A 16207-nucleotide genomic window follows, 5' to 3' on the forward strand; every position below is an offset into this window, starting at 1 on the left:
CCCGTTAGGATGGGTCTGAAATAGAACCCTGTTAGGATGGGTCTGAAATAGAACCCCGTTAGGATGGGTCTGAAATAGAACCCCGTTAGGATGGGTCTGAAATAGAACCCCGTTAGGATGGGTCTGAAATGGAACCCCGTTAGGATGGGTCTGAAATGGAACCCCGTTAGGATGGGTCTGAAATGGAACCCCGTTAGGATGGGTCTGAAATGGAACCCCGTTAGGATGGGTCTGAAATGGAACCCCGTTAGGATGGGTCTGAAATAGAACCCCGTTAGGATGGGTCTGAAATGGAACCCATTAGGATGGGTCTGAAATAGAACCCCGTTAGGATGGGTCTGAAATAGAACCCCGTTAGGATGGGTCTGAAATAGAACCCCGTTAGGATGGGTCTGAAATAGAACCCTGTGCACTGTGTTAGACCTCATAGGGAATAGGACAAACATATTTAGTCTCATTATTACAGCTGTTATTCTTATTATTATTGTTATGAAACTCGGTCTGCAATCCAGCTGGTTTTAACTCCGTCTAGAAACACCTTCACATCGGGACCACCAGGAGTAGGAATGCTGCTGATCTAGGATCAGTCCTTAGCATCTTATTCAGGATGATATGAAAATGTCAAACGGATCCTAGTTCAGCGTTCGTGTCTCTATTGAGTCAACATCAGTCTGATTTGGGGATTTAGTTCAGATTTGTGTGAGTTCTGAACGTGTGGCGAGCGGTGAGGTGTTATTGTCTGTTGATGATTGGTGATACTTTGTTTTGTGTAATAAAATAAAAATAAAATCTGAATTTGGAAATAATGAAGTCTATTTTCATGTCTCAACTGTTGATGATGCTCTTTGGTGTTCTGGCAGCACACACCACCGACACACACACACACCACCGACACACACACACCACCGACACACACACACACACACCACCGACACACACACACACACCACCGACACACACACACACACCACCGACACACACACACACACACCACCGACACACACACACACACACACCACCGACACACACACACACACACCACCGACACACACACACACCCACCACCGACACACACACACACCCACCACCGACACACACACACACACACACCACCGACACACACACACACACACCACAGACACACACACACACACCACCCACACACACACACACACACCACCGACACACACACACACACCACCGACACACACACACACACACCACCGACACACACACACACCACCGACACACACACACACCACCCACACACACACACACACACCACCGACACACACACACACACACACACCACCGACACACACACACACACACACCACCGACACACACACACACACACACCACCGACACACACACACACACACACCACCGACACACACACACACACCACCGACACACACACACACACCACCGACACACACACACACACCACCACCGACACACACACACACCACCACACCACCGACACACAAACACCACCGACACACACACACACACACACACACACCACCGACACACACACACCACCGACACACACACACACCACCGACACACACACACACCACCGACACACACACACACACCACCGACACACACACACACACCACCGACACACACACACACACCACCGACACACACACACACCACCGACACACAGGGTCATGGTGTCCTGGTCTGACCCTGGGTATCTTTACCTGATCTCTCACTCTGAGGGCGGACGTCCCTGCCAGACGTCTCAGTCAATTATAATAATGTTGATGAAGTCAAATCTGTGTCAAAGTTTCTCTGAATCTAAGGAAACAGGAGCGGGAGTGTTGAAGGTTGAAGAGTGTCGGGGGGAGGGAGAGAGTGTCGGGGGGAGGGAGAGAGTGTCGGGGGAGGGAGAGAGTGTCGGGGGAGGGAGAGAGTGTCGGGGGGAGGGAGAGAGTGTCGGGGGGAGAGGGAGAGACGGGGGGAGAGGGAGAGTCGGGGGGAGAGGGAGAGTCGGGGGGAGTCGGGGAGAGAGTCAGGGGGAGAGAGAGTCAGGGAGGGAGAGAGTGTCGGGGGGAGGGAGAGAGAGTCGGGGGAGAGGGAGAGACGGGGGAGTCGGGGAGAGAGAGTCAGGGGGAGAGAGAGTCAGGGAGGGAGAGAGTGTCGGGGGAGGGAGAGAGAGTCGGGGGGAGAGGGAGAGACGGGGGGAGAGGGAGAGACGGGGGAGAGGGAGAGACGGGGGAGAGGGAGAGTCGGGGAGAGGGAGAGTCGGGGAGAGAGGGAGAGTCGGGGAGAGAGGGAGAGACGGGGAGAGACGGGGAGAGAGGGAGAGACGGGGGGAGAGGGAGAGACGGGGGGAGAGGGAGAGACGGGGGAGATGGAGAGACGAGGGAGAGACGGGGGAGAGGGACCGAGGGAGAGACGGGGGAGAGGGACGGAGGGAGAGTCGGGGGGAGAGGGAGAGTCGGGGGGGAGAGGGAGAGACGGGGGAGAGGGAGAGTCGGGGGGAGAGGGAGAGACGGGGGAGAGGGAGAGACGGGGGGAGAGGGAGAGACGGGGGAGAGGGAGAGTCGGGGGGAGAGGGAGAGTCGGGGGGAGAGGGAGAGTCAGGGAGAGAGTGTCAGGGGGGAGTCAGGGAGAGAGAGAGAGAGAGAGAGTCGGGGGGGAGTCAGGGAGAGAGAGAGAGGGAGTGTGTGTGTGTTAGTGGGAGGAGTCTGGGCGGTAGAGGTTCTGCCTGGAGTCTTTCCCCTGGAGTCTCCCAGAGCAGCACTCGGCTACTGGAGATTTAGCGTCTACCGTACGGGACAGAGATGAGTGTGTGAGGTGAGGGTAAAGAGGCAGGCATCATGTTACCATCTCGAGACAACACGGTCCCTCACGTCACCTTCAGCAGCACCAGGGTAAGAAACTCACTTGTCCTTTCTACACCGCTTCTCTCCTCTGCTCTCTTAAATATTTTAGAGGCTATTAGAGAACATGTTTTTCTTATTGTTCTCCTGCATGGCATTTATATGGATCTGTAATGGTTCTGTAAACCTAATGACTTTAGTCCTATGATAAATATTATATTTAATTCATAAATAGTTCACGCCTCCATATAAACATTTTAGCTGTCATTAAATTGTAGTGAGAATATCTCGTGAGAAACTTTAGCCAGAAACAACACACACAAACACAACTTCTATAGGCAGAATGCCCACATTCAAACGGCTGGTCCACATTCCCTCTGTCTGATTCGGTTAGTTCCCACCGGGAGATTATTTAATCCAACGGATCTCTTCCGGTCTGATCGGTTAACTGGCCCGCAGGTACGTGCGCCAGCTGCGCGTCTCCTATTTAAAGCGCACGAGGTGTGAAACCGTCTCCCCTTCTCCTCGAGCGACGCACCGGGCACGTCGCGTTTCCATGTGTGGGAGACAGAAACACAGTCACACTTTCTCTCTCCCCCCTCTCTCTCTCTAAAAATAACCGTCTTTCTCTTGAGTGGAGAGTTCAGATTCCCTCGACCTGCACCGGGGGCACGCGGCTGTGCGGCTGGCTGAACGGAAAGTCTGAAGCGAAAAATACCTCGCGGATAAAAATACCCCCCCCCCCCCCCCCTCCACACACACACACACACACACACACACACACAAGGGCTGGAGATGACGCTTAGTCTTAGTGCTGCTTCCGTTTGCGGGAAAAACGGGCACCGGAGACCTCGTCCCCCTCGTAATTTACCTGGAAGGAAAGGATTCCCTCGAACACCGGGGTGTCATATGCCGTTATTTTCCGTTACATCCACTTGGGTCAGAGCGAAATGGTCAACTCTGGAACGGCCGGTCCAATGTGAACAGAAGAGGTGACAGTGTAGCATATGTGAAGTGGTAAGCTAATTGATGACGCGCGAGGAGTGAATAACTATATGTTATTTTCATTTATTTTCGGCAAAAGACGGACGGCGTTCTTTGCGCACTGTTATGCACGAGGACCTTGTAGAGAAAAGAGCTATATAAATAGTTTGTATGGCTCTGTCATTTGTCGCCAAACCAAGAAGCGGTAATGTCCGGTGTCTCCCACTCCTGGTAAAGTCATTATTGTGAGTTTTGAGGTGAGAGTCTGAAAGTCTCTTCTAACAACCAACTAGGCTACAGGTATGGGTGAACTCAGGGACATTTATCTAACTATTAGTTATAGTACTGCTGACCTATCTAACTAGTATAGTACTGCTGACCTATCTAACTATTAGTTATAGTACTGCTGACCTATCTAACTATTAGTTATAGTACTGCTGACCTATCTAACTATTAGTTATAGTACTGCTGACCTATCTAACTATTAGTTATAGTACTGCTGACCTATCTAACTATTAGTTATAGTACTACTGACCTATCTAACTATTAGTTATAGTACTGCTGACCTATCTAACTATTAGTTATAGTACTGCTGACCTATCTAACTATTAGTTATAGTACTGCTGACCTATCTAACTATTAGTTATAGTACTGCTGACCTATCTAACTATTAGTTATAGTACTGCTGACCTATCTAACTATTAGTTATAGTACTACTGACCTATCTAACTATTAGTTATAGTACTGCTGACCTATCTAACTAGTACAGTACTGCTGACCTATCTAACTATTAGTTATAGTACTGCTGACCTATCTAACTATTAGTTATAGTACTGCTGACCTATCTAACTATTAGTTATAGTACTGCTGACCTATCTAACTATTAGTTATAGTACTGCTGACCTATCTAACTATTAGTTATAGTACTGCTGACCTATCTAACTATTAGTTATAGTACTGCTGACGTATCTAACTAGTATAGTACTGCTGACCTATTTAACTATTAGTTATAGTACTGCTGACCTATCTAACTATTATATTACTGCTGACCTATTTAACTATTAGTTATAGTACTGCTGACCTATCTAACTATTAGTTATAGTACTGCTGACCTATCTAACTATTATAGTACTGCTGACCTATCTAACTAGTATAGTACTGCTGACCTATCTAACTATTATAGTACTGCTGACCTATCTAACTATTAGTTATAGTACTGCTGACCTATCTAACTAGTATAGTACTGCTGACCTATCTAACTATTATAGTACTGCTGACCTATCTAACTATTAGTTATAGTACTACTGACCTATCTAACTATTAGTTATAGTACTGCTGACCTATCTAACTAGTATAGTACTGCTGACCTATTTAACTATTAGTTATAGTACTGCTGACCTATCTAACTATTAGTTATAGTACTGCTGACCTATCTAACTATTATAGTACTGCTGACCTATTTAACTATTAGTTATAGTACTGCTGACCTATCTAACTATTAGTTATAGTACTGCTGACCTAACTATTAGTTATAGTACTACTGACCTATCTAACTATTAGTTATAGTACTGCTGACCTATCTAACTAGTACAGTACTGCTGACCTATCTAACTATTAGTTATAGTACTGCTGACCTATCTAACTATTAGTTATAGTACTGCTGACCTATCTAACTATTAGTTATAGTACTGCTGACCTATTTAACTATTATAGTACTGCTGACCTATCTAACTATTAGTGATAGTACTGCTGACCTATCTAACTATTAGTTATAGTACTGCTGACCTATCTAACTAGTATAGTACTGCTGACCTATCTAACTATTAGTTATAGTACTGCTGACCTATCTAACTATTAGTTATAGTACTGCTGACCTATCCAACTTGTATAGTACTGCTGACCTATCTAACTATTAGTTATAGTACTGCTGACCTATCTAACTATTATAGTACTGCTGACCTATTTAACTATTAGTTATAGTACTGCTGACCTATCTAACTATTAGTTATAGTACTGCTGACCTATTTAACTATTAGTTATAGTACTGCTGACCTATCTAACTATTAGTTATAGTACTGCTGACCTATCTAACTATTAGTTATAGTACTGCTGACCTATCTAACTAGTATAGTACTGCTGACCTATCTAACTATTAGTTATAGTACTGCTGACCTATCTAACTATTAGTTATAGTACTGCTGACCTATTTAACTATTAGTTATAGTACTGCTGACCTATCTAACTATTAGTTATAGTACTGCTGACCTATCTAACTATTAGTTATAGTACTGCTGACCTATCTAACTATTAGTTATAGTACTGCTGACCTATTTAACTATTAGTTATAGTACTGCTGACCTATCTAACTATTAGTTATAGTACTGCTGACCTATTTAACTATTAGTTATAGTACTGCTGACCTATCTAACTATTAGTTATAGTACTGCTGACCTATTTAACTATTAGTTATAGTACTGCTGACCTATCTAACTATTAGTTATAGTACTGCTGACCTATCTAACTATTAGTTATAGTACTGCTGACCTATCTAACTATTAGTTATAGTACTGCTGACCTATTTAACTATTAGTTATAGTACTGCTGACCTATCTAACTATTATAGTACTGCTGACCTATCTAACTATTAGTTATAGTACTGCTGACCTATTTAACTATTAGTTATAGTACTGCTGACCTATCTAACTATTAGTTATAGTACTTCTGACCTATCTAACTAGTATAGTACTGCTGACCTATCTAACTATTAGTTATAGTACTGCTGACCTATCTAACTATTATAGTACTGCTGACCTATCTAACTATTAGTTATACTACTGCTGACCTATCTAACTATTAGTTATAGTACTGCTGACCTATCTAACTATTAGTTATAGTACTGCTGACCTATCTAACTATTAGTTATAGTACTGCTGACCTATTTAACTATTAGTTATAGTACTGCTGACCTATCTAACTATTAGTTATAGTACTGCTGACCTATCTAACTAGTATAGTACTGCTGACCTATCTAACTATTAGTTATAGTACTGCTGACCTATCTAACTATTAGTTATAGTACTGCTGACCTATCTAACTAGTATAGTACTGCTGACCTATCTAACTATTAGTTATAGTACTGCTGACCTATTTAACTATTAGTTATAGTACTGCTGACCTATCTAACTATTAGTTATAGTACTGCTGACCTATCTAACTAGTATAGTACTGCTGACCTATCTAACTATTATAGTACTGCTGACCTATCTAACTATTAGTTATAGTACTGCTGACCTATCTAACTAGTATAGTACTGCTGACCTATCTAACTATTAGTTATAGTACTGCTGACCTATCTAACTATTAGTTATAGTACTGCTGACCTATCTAACTATTAGTTATAGTACTGCTGACCTATCTAACTATTAGTTATAGTACTGCTGACCTATCTAACTATTAGTTATAGTACTGCTGACCTAACTATTAGTTATAGTACTGCTGACCTATCTAACTATTAGTTATAGTACTGCTGACCTATCTAACTAGTATAGTACTGCTGACCTATTTAACTATTAGTTATAGTACTGCTGACCTATCTAACTATTATAGTACTGCTGACCTATTTAACTATTAGTTATAGTACTGCTGACCTATCTAACTATTAGTTATAGTACTGCTGACCTAACTATTAGTTATAGTACTACTGACCTATCTAACTATTAGTGATAGTACTGCTGACCTATCTAACTAGTACAGTACTGCTGACCTATCTAACTATTAGTTATAGTACTGCTGACCTATCTAACTATTAGTTATAGTACTGCTGACCTATCTAACTATTAGTTATAGTACTGCTGACCTATTTAACTATTATAGTACTGCTGACCTATCTAACTATTAGTGATAGTACTGCTGACCTATCTAACTATTAGTTATAGTACTGCTGACCTATCTAACTAGTATAGTACTGCTGACCTATCTAACTATTAGTTATAGTACTGCTGACCTATCTAACTATTAGTTATAGTACTGCTGACCTATCCAACTTGTATAGTACTGCTGACCTATCTAACTATTAGTTATACTACTGCTGACCTATTTAACTATTAGTTATAGTACTGCTGACCTATCTAACTATTAGTTATAGTACTGCTGACCTAACTATTAGTTATAGTACTACTGACCTATCTAACTATTAGTTATAGTACTGCTGACCTATCTAACTAGTATAGTACTGCTGACCTATCTAACTATTAGTTATAGTACTGCTGACCTATCTAACTATTAGTTATAGTACTGCTGACCTATCTAACTATTAGTTATAGTACTGCTGACCTATTTAACTATTATAGTACTGCTGACCTATCTAACTATTAGTTATAGTACTGCTGACCTATCTAACTTATAGTACTGCTGACCTATCTAACTAGTATAGTACTGCTGACCTATCTAACTATTAGTTATAGTACTGCTTACCTATCTAACTATTAGTTATAGTACTGCTGACCTATCTAACTAGTATTGTACTGCTGACCTATCTAACTAGTATAGTACTGCTGACCTATCTAACTAGTATAGTACTGCTGACCTATCTAACTAGTATAGTACTGCTGACCTATCTAACTATTAGTTATAGTACTGCTGACCTATCTAACTATTAGTTATAGTACTGCTGACCTATCTAACTATTAGTTATAGTACTGCTGACCTATCTAACTATTAGTTATAGTACTGCTGACCTATCTAACTAGTATAGTACTGCTGACCTATTTAACTATTAGTTATAGTACTGCTGACCTATCTAACTATTATAGTACTGCTGACCTATTTAACTATTAGTTATAGTACTGCTGACCTATCTAACTATTAGTTATAGTACTGCTGACCTAACTATTAGTTATAGTACTACTGACCTATCTAACTATTAGTTATAGTACTGCTGACCTATCTAACTAGTACAGTACTGCTGACCTATCTAACTATTAGTTATAGTACTGCTGACCTATCTAACTATTAGTTATAGTACTGCTGACCTATCTAACTATTAGTTATAGTACTGCTGACCTATTTAACTATTATAGTACTGCTGACCTATCTAACTATTAGTGATAGTACTGCTGACCTATCTAACTATTAGTTATAGTACTGCTGACCTATCTAACTAGTATAGTACTGCTGACCTATCTAACTATTAGTTATAGTACTGCTGACCTATCTAACTATTAGTTATAGTACTGCTGACCTATCCAACTTGTATAGTACTGCTGACCTATCTAACTATTAGTTATACTACTGCTGACCTATTTAACTATTAGTTATAGTACTGCTGACCTATCTAACTATTAGTTATAGTACTGCTGACCTAACTATTAGTTATAGTACTACTGACCTATCTAACTATTAGTTATAGTACTGCTGACCTATCTAACTAGTATAGTACTGCTGACCTATCTAACTATTAGTTATAGTACTGCTGACCTATCTAACTATTAGTTATAGTACTGCTGACCTATCTAACTATTAGTTATAGTACTGCTGACCTATTTAACTATTATAGTACTGCTGACCTATCTAACTATTAGTTATAGTACTGCTGACCTATCTAACTTATAGTACTGCTGACCTATCTAACTAGTATAGTACTGCTGACCTATCTAACTATTAGTTATAGTACTGCTTACCTATCTAACTATTAGTTATAGTACTGCTGACCTATCTAACTAGTATTGTACTGCTGACCTATCTAACTAGTATAGTACTGCTGACCTATCTAACTAGTATAGTACTGCTGACCTATCTAACTAGTATAGTACTGCTGACCTATCTAACTATTAGTTATAGTACTGCTGACCTATCTAACTATTAGTTATAGTACTGCTGACCTATCTAACTATTAGTTATAGTACTACTGACCTATCTAACTATTAGTTATAGTACTACTGACCTATCTAACTATTATAGTACTGCTGACCTATTTAACTATTAGTTATAGTACTGCTGACCTATCTAACTAGTATAGTACTGCTGACCTATCTAACTATTAGTTATAGTACTGCTGACCTATTTAACTAGTATAGTACTGCTGACCTATCTAACTATTAGTTATAGTACTGCTGACCTATCTAACTATTAGTTATAGTACTGCTGACCTATCTAACTATTAGTTATAGTACTGCTGACCTGTCTAACTATTAGTTATAGTACTGCTGACCTATTTAACTATTAGTTATAGTACTGCTGACCTATCTAACTATTAGTTATAGTACTGCTGACCTATCTAACTATTAGTTATAGTACTGCTGACCTATTTAACTATTAGTTATAGTACTGCTGACCTATCTAACTATTATAGTACTGCTGACCTATCTAACTAGTATAGTACTGCTGACCTATCTAACTATTAGTTATAGTACTGCTGACCTATCTAACTATTAGTTATAGTACTGCTGACCTATCTAACTATTAGTTATAGTACTACTGACCTATCTAACTATTATAGTACTGCTGACCTATCTAACTATTAGTTATAGTACTGCTGACCTATCTAACTATTAGTTATAGTACTGCTGACCTATCTAACTTAGTTATAGTACTGCTGACCTATCTAACTATTAGTTATAGTACTGCTGACCTATCTAACTGTTAGTTATAGTACTGCTGACCTATCTAACTATTAGTTATAGTACTGCTGACCTATCTAACTATTAGTTATAGTACTGCTGACCTAACTATTAGTTATAGTACTGCTGACCTATCTAACTATTATAGTACTGCTGACCTATCTAACTAGTATAGTACTGCTGACCTATCTAACTATTAGTTATAGTACTGCTGACCTATCTAACTAGTATAGTACTGCTGACCTATCTAACTATTAGTTATAGTACTGCTGACCTATCTAACTATTAGTTATAGTACTGCTGACCTATCTAACTGTTAGTTATAGTACTGCTGACCTATCTAACTATTAGTTATAGTACTGCTGACCTATCTAACTATTAGTTATAGTACTGCTGACCTAACTATTAGTTATAGTACTACTGACCTATCTAACTATTAGTTATAGTACTGCTGACCTATCTAACTATTAGTTATAGTACTGCTGACCTATCTAACTATTAGTTATAGTACTGCTGACCTAACTATTAGTTATAGTACTACTGACCTATCTAACTATTAGTTATAGTACTGCTGACCTATCTAACTAGTACAGTACTGCTGACCTATTTAACTATTAGTTATAGTACTGCTGACCTATCTAACTATTATAGTACTGCTGACCTATTTAACTATTAGTTATAGTACTGCTGACCTATCTAACTATTAGTTATAGTACTGCTGACCTAACTATTAGTTATAGTACTACTGACCTATCTAACTATTAGTTATAGTACTGCTGACCTATCTAACTATTAGTTATAGTACTGCTGACCTATCTAACTATTAGTTATAGTACTGCTGACCTATCTAACTATTAGTTATAGTACTGCTGACCTATTTAACTATTATAGTACTGCTGACCTATCTAACTATTAGTGATAGTACTGCTGACCTATCTAACTATTAGTTATAGTACTGCTGACCTATCTAACTATTAGTTATAGTACTGCTGACCTATCTAACTATTAGTTATAGTACTGCTGACCTATCTAACTATTAGTTATAGTACTGCTGACCTATTTAACTATTATAGTACTGCTGACCTATCTAACTATTAGTGATAGTACTGCTGACCTATCTAACTATTAGTTATAGTACTGCTGACCTATCTAACTATTAGTTATAGTACTGCTGACCTATCTAACTATTAGTTATAGTACTGCTGACCTATTTAACTATTAGTTATAGTACTGCTGACCTATCTAACTACTAGTTATAGTACTGCTGACCTATTTAACTATTAGTTATAGTACTGCTGACCTATCTAACTATTAGTTATAGTACTGCTGACCTATCTAACTATTAGTTATAGTACTGCTGACCTATCTAACTAGTATAGTACTGCTGACCTATCTAACTATTAGTTATAGTACTGCTGACCTATCTAACTATTAGTTATAGTACTGCTGACCTATCCAACTTGTATAGTACTGCTGACCTATCTAACTATTAGTTATACTACTGCTGACCTATTTAACTATTAGTTATAGTACTGCTGACCTATCTAACTATTAGTTATAGTACTGCTGACCTATCTAACTATTAGTTATAGTACTGCTGACCTATCTAACTAGTATAGTACTGCTGACCTATCTAACTATTAGTTATAGTACTGCTGACCTATCTAACTATTAGTTATAGTACTGCTGACCTATTTAACTATTAGTTATAGTACTGCTGACCTATCTAACTATTAGTTATAGTACTGCTGACCTATCTAACTATTAGTTATAGTACTGCTGACCTATCCAACTTGTATAGTACTGCTGACCTATCTAACTATTAGTTATACTACTGCTGACCTATCTAACTATTAGTTATAGTACTGCTGACCTATCTAACTATTAGTTATAGTACTGCTGACCTATCTAACTATTAGTTATAGTACTGCTGACCTATCCAACTTGTATAGTACTGCTGACCTATCTAACTATTAGTTATAGTACTGCTGACCTATCTAACTATTAGTTATAGTACTGCTGACCTATTTAACTATTAGTTATAGTACTGCTGACCTATCTAACTATTAGTTATAGTACTGCTGACCTATCTAACTATTAGTTATAGTACTGCTGACCTATTTAACTATTAGTTATAGTACTGCTGACCTATCTAACTATTAGTTATAGTACTGCTGACCTATTTAACTATTAGTTATAGTACTGCTGACCTATCTAACTATTAGTTATAGTACTGCTGACCTATTTAACTATTAGTTATAGTACTGCTGACCTATCTAACTATTAGTTATAGTACTGCTGACCTATCTAACTATTAGTTATAGTACTGCTGACCTATTTAACTATTAGTTATAGTACTGCTGACCTATCTAACTACTAGTTATAGTACTGCTGACCTATTTAACTATTAGTTATAGTACTGCTGACCTATCTAACTATTAGTTATAGTACTGCTGACCTATCTAACTATTAGTTATAGTACTGCTGACCTATCTAACTAGTATAGTACTGCTGACCTATCTAACTATTAGTTATAGTACTGCTGACCTATCTAACTATTAGTTATAGTACTGCTGACCTATCCAACTTGTATAGTACTGCTGACCTATCTAACTATTAGTTATACTACTGCTGACCTATTTAACTATTAGTTATAGTACTGCTGACCTATCTAACTATTAGTTATAGTACTGCTGACCTATCTAACTATTAGTTATAGTACTGCTGACCTATCTAACTAGTATAGTACTGCTGACCTATCTAACTATTAGTTATAGTACTGCTGACCTATCTAACTATTAGTTATAGTACTGCTGACCTATTTAACTATTAGTTATAGTACTGCTGACCTATCTAACTATTAGTTATAGTACTGCTGACCTATCTAACTATTAGTTATAGTACTGCTGACCTATCCAACTTGTATAGTACTGCTGACCTATCTAACTATTAGTTATACTACTGCTGACCTATCTAACTATTAGTTATAGTACTGCTGACCTATCTAACTATTAGTTATAGTACTGCTGACCTATCTAACTATTAGTTATAGTACTGCTGACCTATCCAACTTGTATAGTACTGCTGACCTATCTAACTATTAGTTATAGTACTGCTGACCTATCTAACTATTAGTTATAGTACTGCTGACCTATTTAACTATTAGTTATAGTACTGCTGACCTATCTAACTATTAGTTATAGTACTGCTGACCTATCTAACTATTAGTTATAGTACTGCTGACCTATTTAACTATTAGTTATAGTACTGCTGACCTATCTAACTATTAGTTATAGTACTGCTGACCTATTTAACTATTAGTTATAGTACTGCTGACCTATCTAACTATTAGTTATAGTACTGCTGACCTATTTAACTATTAGTTATAGTACTGCTGACCTATCTAACTATTAGTTATAGTACTGCTGACCTATCTAACTATTAGTTATAGTACTGCTGACCTATCTAACTATTAGTTATAGTACTGCTGACCTATTTAACTATTAGTTATAGTACTGCTGACCTATCTAACTATTATAGTACTGCTGACCTATCTAACTATTAGTTATAGTACTGCTGACCTATTTAACTATTAGTTATAGTACTGCTGACCTATCTAACTATTAGTTATAGTACTGCTGACCTATCTAACTAGTATAGTACTGCTGACCTATCTAACTATTAGTTATAGTACATCTGACCTATCTAACTATTAGTTATAGTACTGCTGACCTATCTAACTAGTATAGTACTGCTGACCTATCTAACTATTAGTTATACTACTGCTGACCTATCTAACTATTAGTTATAGTACTGCTGACCTATCTAACTATTAGTTATAGTACTGCTGACCTATCTAACTATTAGTTATAGTACTGCTGACCTATCTAACTATTAGTTATAGTACTGCTGACCTATCTAACTATTAGTTATAGTACTGCTGACCTATTTAACTATTAGTTATAGTACTGCTGACCTATCTAACTATTAGTTATAGTACTGCTGACCTATCTAACTAGTATAGTACTGCTGACCTATCTAACTATTAGTTATAGTACTGCTGACCTATCTAACTATTAGTTATAGTACTGCTGACCTATCTAACTAGTATAGTACTGCTGACCTATCTAACTATTAGTTATAGTACTGCTGACCTATTTAACTATTAGTTATAGTACTGCTGACCTATCTAACTATTAGTTATAGTACTGCTGACCTATCTAACTAGTATAGTACTGCTGACCTATCTAACTATTATAGTACTGCTGACCTATCTAACTATTAGTTATAGTACTGCTGACCTATTTAACTATTAGTTATAGTACTGCTGACCTATCTAACTATTATAGTACTGCTGACCTATCTAACTAGTATAGTACTGCTGACCTATCTAACTATTAGTTATAGTACTGCTGACCTATCTAACTAGTATAGTACTGCTGACCTATCTAACTATTAGTTATAGTACTGCTGACCTATCTAACTATTAGTTATAGTACTGCTGACCTATCTAACTATTAGTTATAGTACTGCTGACCTATCTAACTATTAGTTATAGTACTGCTGACCTATCTAACTATTAGTTATAGTACTGCTGACCTAACTATTAGTTATAGTACTGCTGACCTATCTAACTATTAGTTATAGTACTGCTGACCTATCTAACTAGTATAGTACTGCTGACCTATTTAACTATTAGTTATAGTACTGCTGACCTATCTAACTATTATAGTACTGCTGACCTATTTAACTATTAGTTATAGTACTGCTGACCTATCTAACTATTAGTTATAGTACTGCTGACCTAACTATTAGTTATAGTACTACTGACCTATCTAACTATTAGTTATAGTACTGCTGACCTATCTAACTAGTACAGTACTGCTGACCTATCTAACTATTAGTTATAGTACTGCTGACCTATCTAACTATTAGTTATAGTACTGCTGACCTATCTAACTATTAGTTATAGTACTGCTGACCTATTTAACTATTATAGTACTGCTGACCTATCTAACTATTAGTGATAGTACTGCTGACCTATCTAACTATTAGTTATAGTACTGCTGACCTATCTAACTAGTATAGTACTGCTGACCTATCTAACTATTAGTTATAGTACTGCTGACCTATCTAACTATTAGTTATAGTACTGCTGACCTATCCAACTTGTATAGTACTGCTGACCTATCTAACTATTAGTTATACTACTGCTGACCTATTTAACTATTAGTTATAGTACTGCTGACCTATCTAACTATTAGTTATAGTACTGCTGACCTAACTATTAGTTATAGTACTACTGACCTATCTAACTATTAGTTATAGTACTGCTGACCTATCTAACTAGTATAGTACTGCTGACCTATCTAACTATTAGTTATAGTACTGCTGACCTATCTAACTATTAGTTATAGTACTGCTGACCTATCTAACTATTAGTTATAGTACTGCTGACCTATCTAACTATTAGTTATAGTACTGCTGACCTATCTAACTATTAGTTATAGTACTGCTGACCTATTTAACTATTATAGTACTGCTGACCTATCTAACTATTAGTTATAGTACTGCTGACCTATCTAACTTATAGTACTGCTGACCTATCTAACTAGTATAGTACTGCTGACCTATCTAACTATTAGTTATAGTACTGCTTACCTATCTAACTATTAGTTATAGTACTGCTGACCTATCTAACTAGTATTGTACTGCTGACCTATCTAACTAGTATAGTACTGCTGACCTATCTAACTAGTATAGTACTGC

General features: G+C 37.9%; 1 protein-coding gene across 1 annotated transcript in view; it reads left to right on the forward strand.

Moving 5' to 3' along the window:
* The first annotated feature begins 2699 nt into the window (after nucleotides 1-2699).
* corin (corin, serine peptidase) overlaps nucleotides 2700-16207 on the forward strand; it is a 136220-nt gene continuing 122712 nt past the window's right edge. Inside the window, 1 exon segment of the mRNA XM_064940870.1 lies at nucleotides 2700-2888. Within this exon segment, the coding sequence (XP_064796942.1) occupies nucleotides 2835-2888 (54 nt within the window). The 5' untranslated portion in view covers nucleotides 2700-2834.

This window comes from Oncorhynchus masou, chromosome 27, assembly GCF_036934945.1.
Source record: "Oncorhynchus masou masou isolate Uvic2021 chromosome 27, UVic_Omas_1.1, whole genome shotgun sequence".
Taxonomy (NCBI): Eukaryota; Metazoa; Chordata; class Actinopteri; order Salmoniformes; family Salmonidae; genus Oncorhynchus; species Oncorhynchus masou.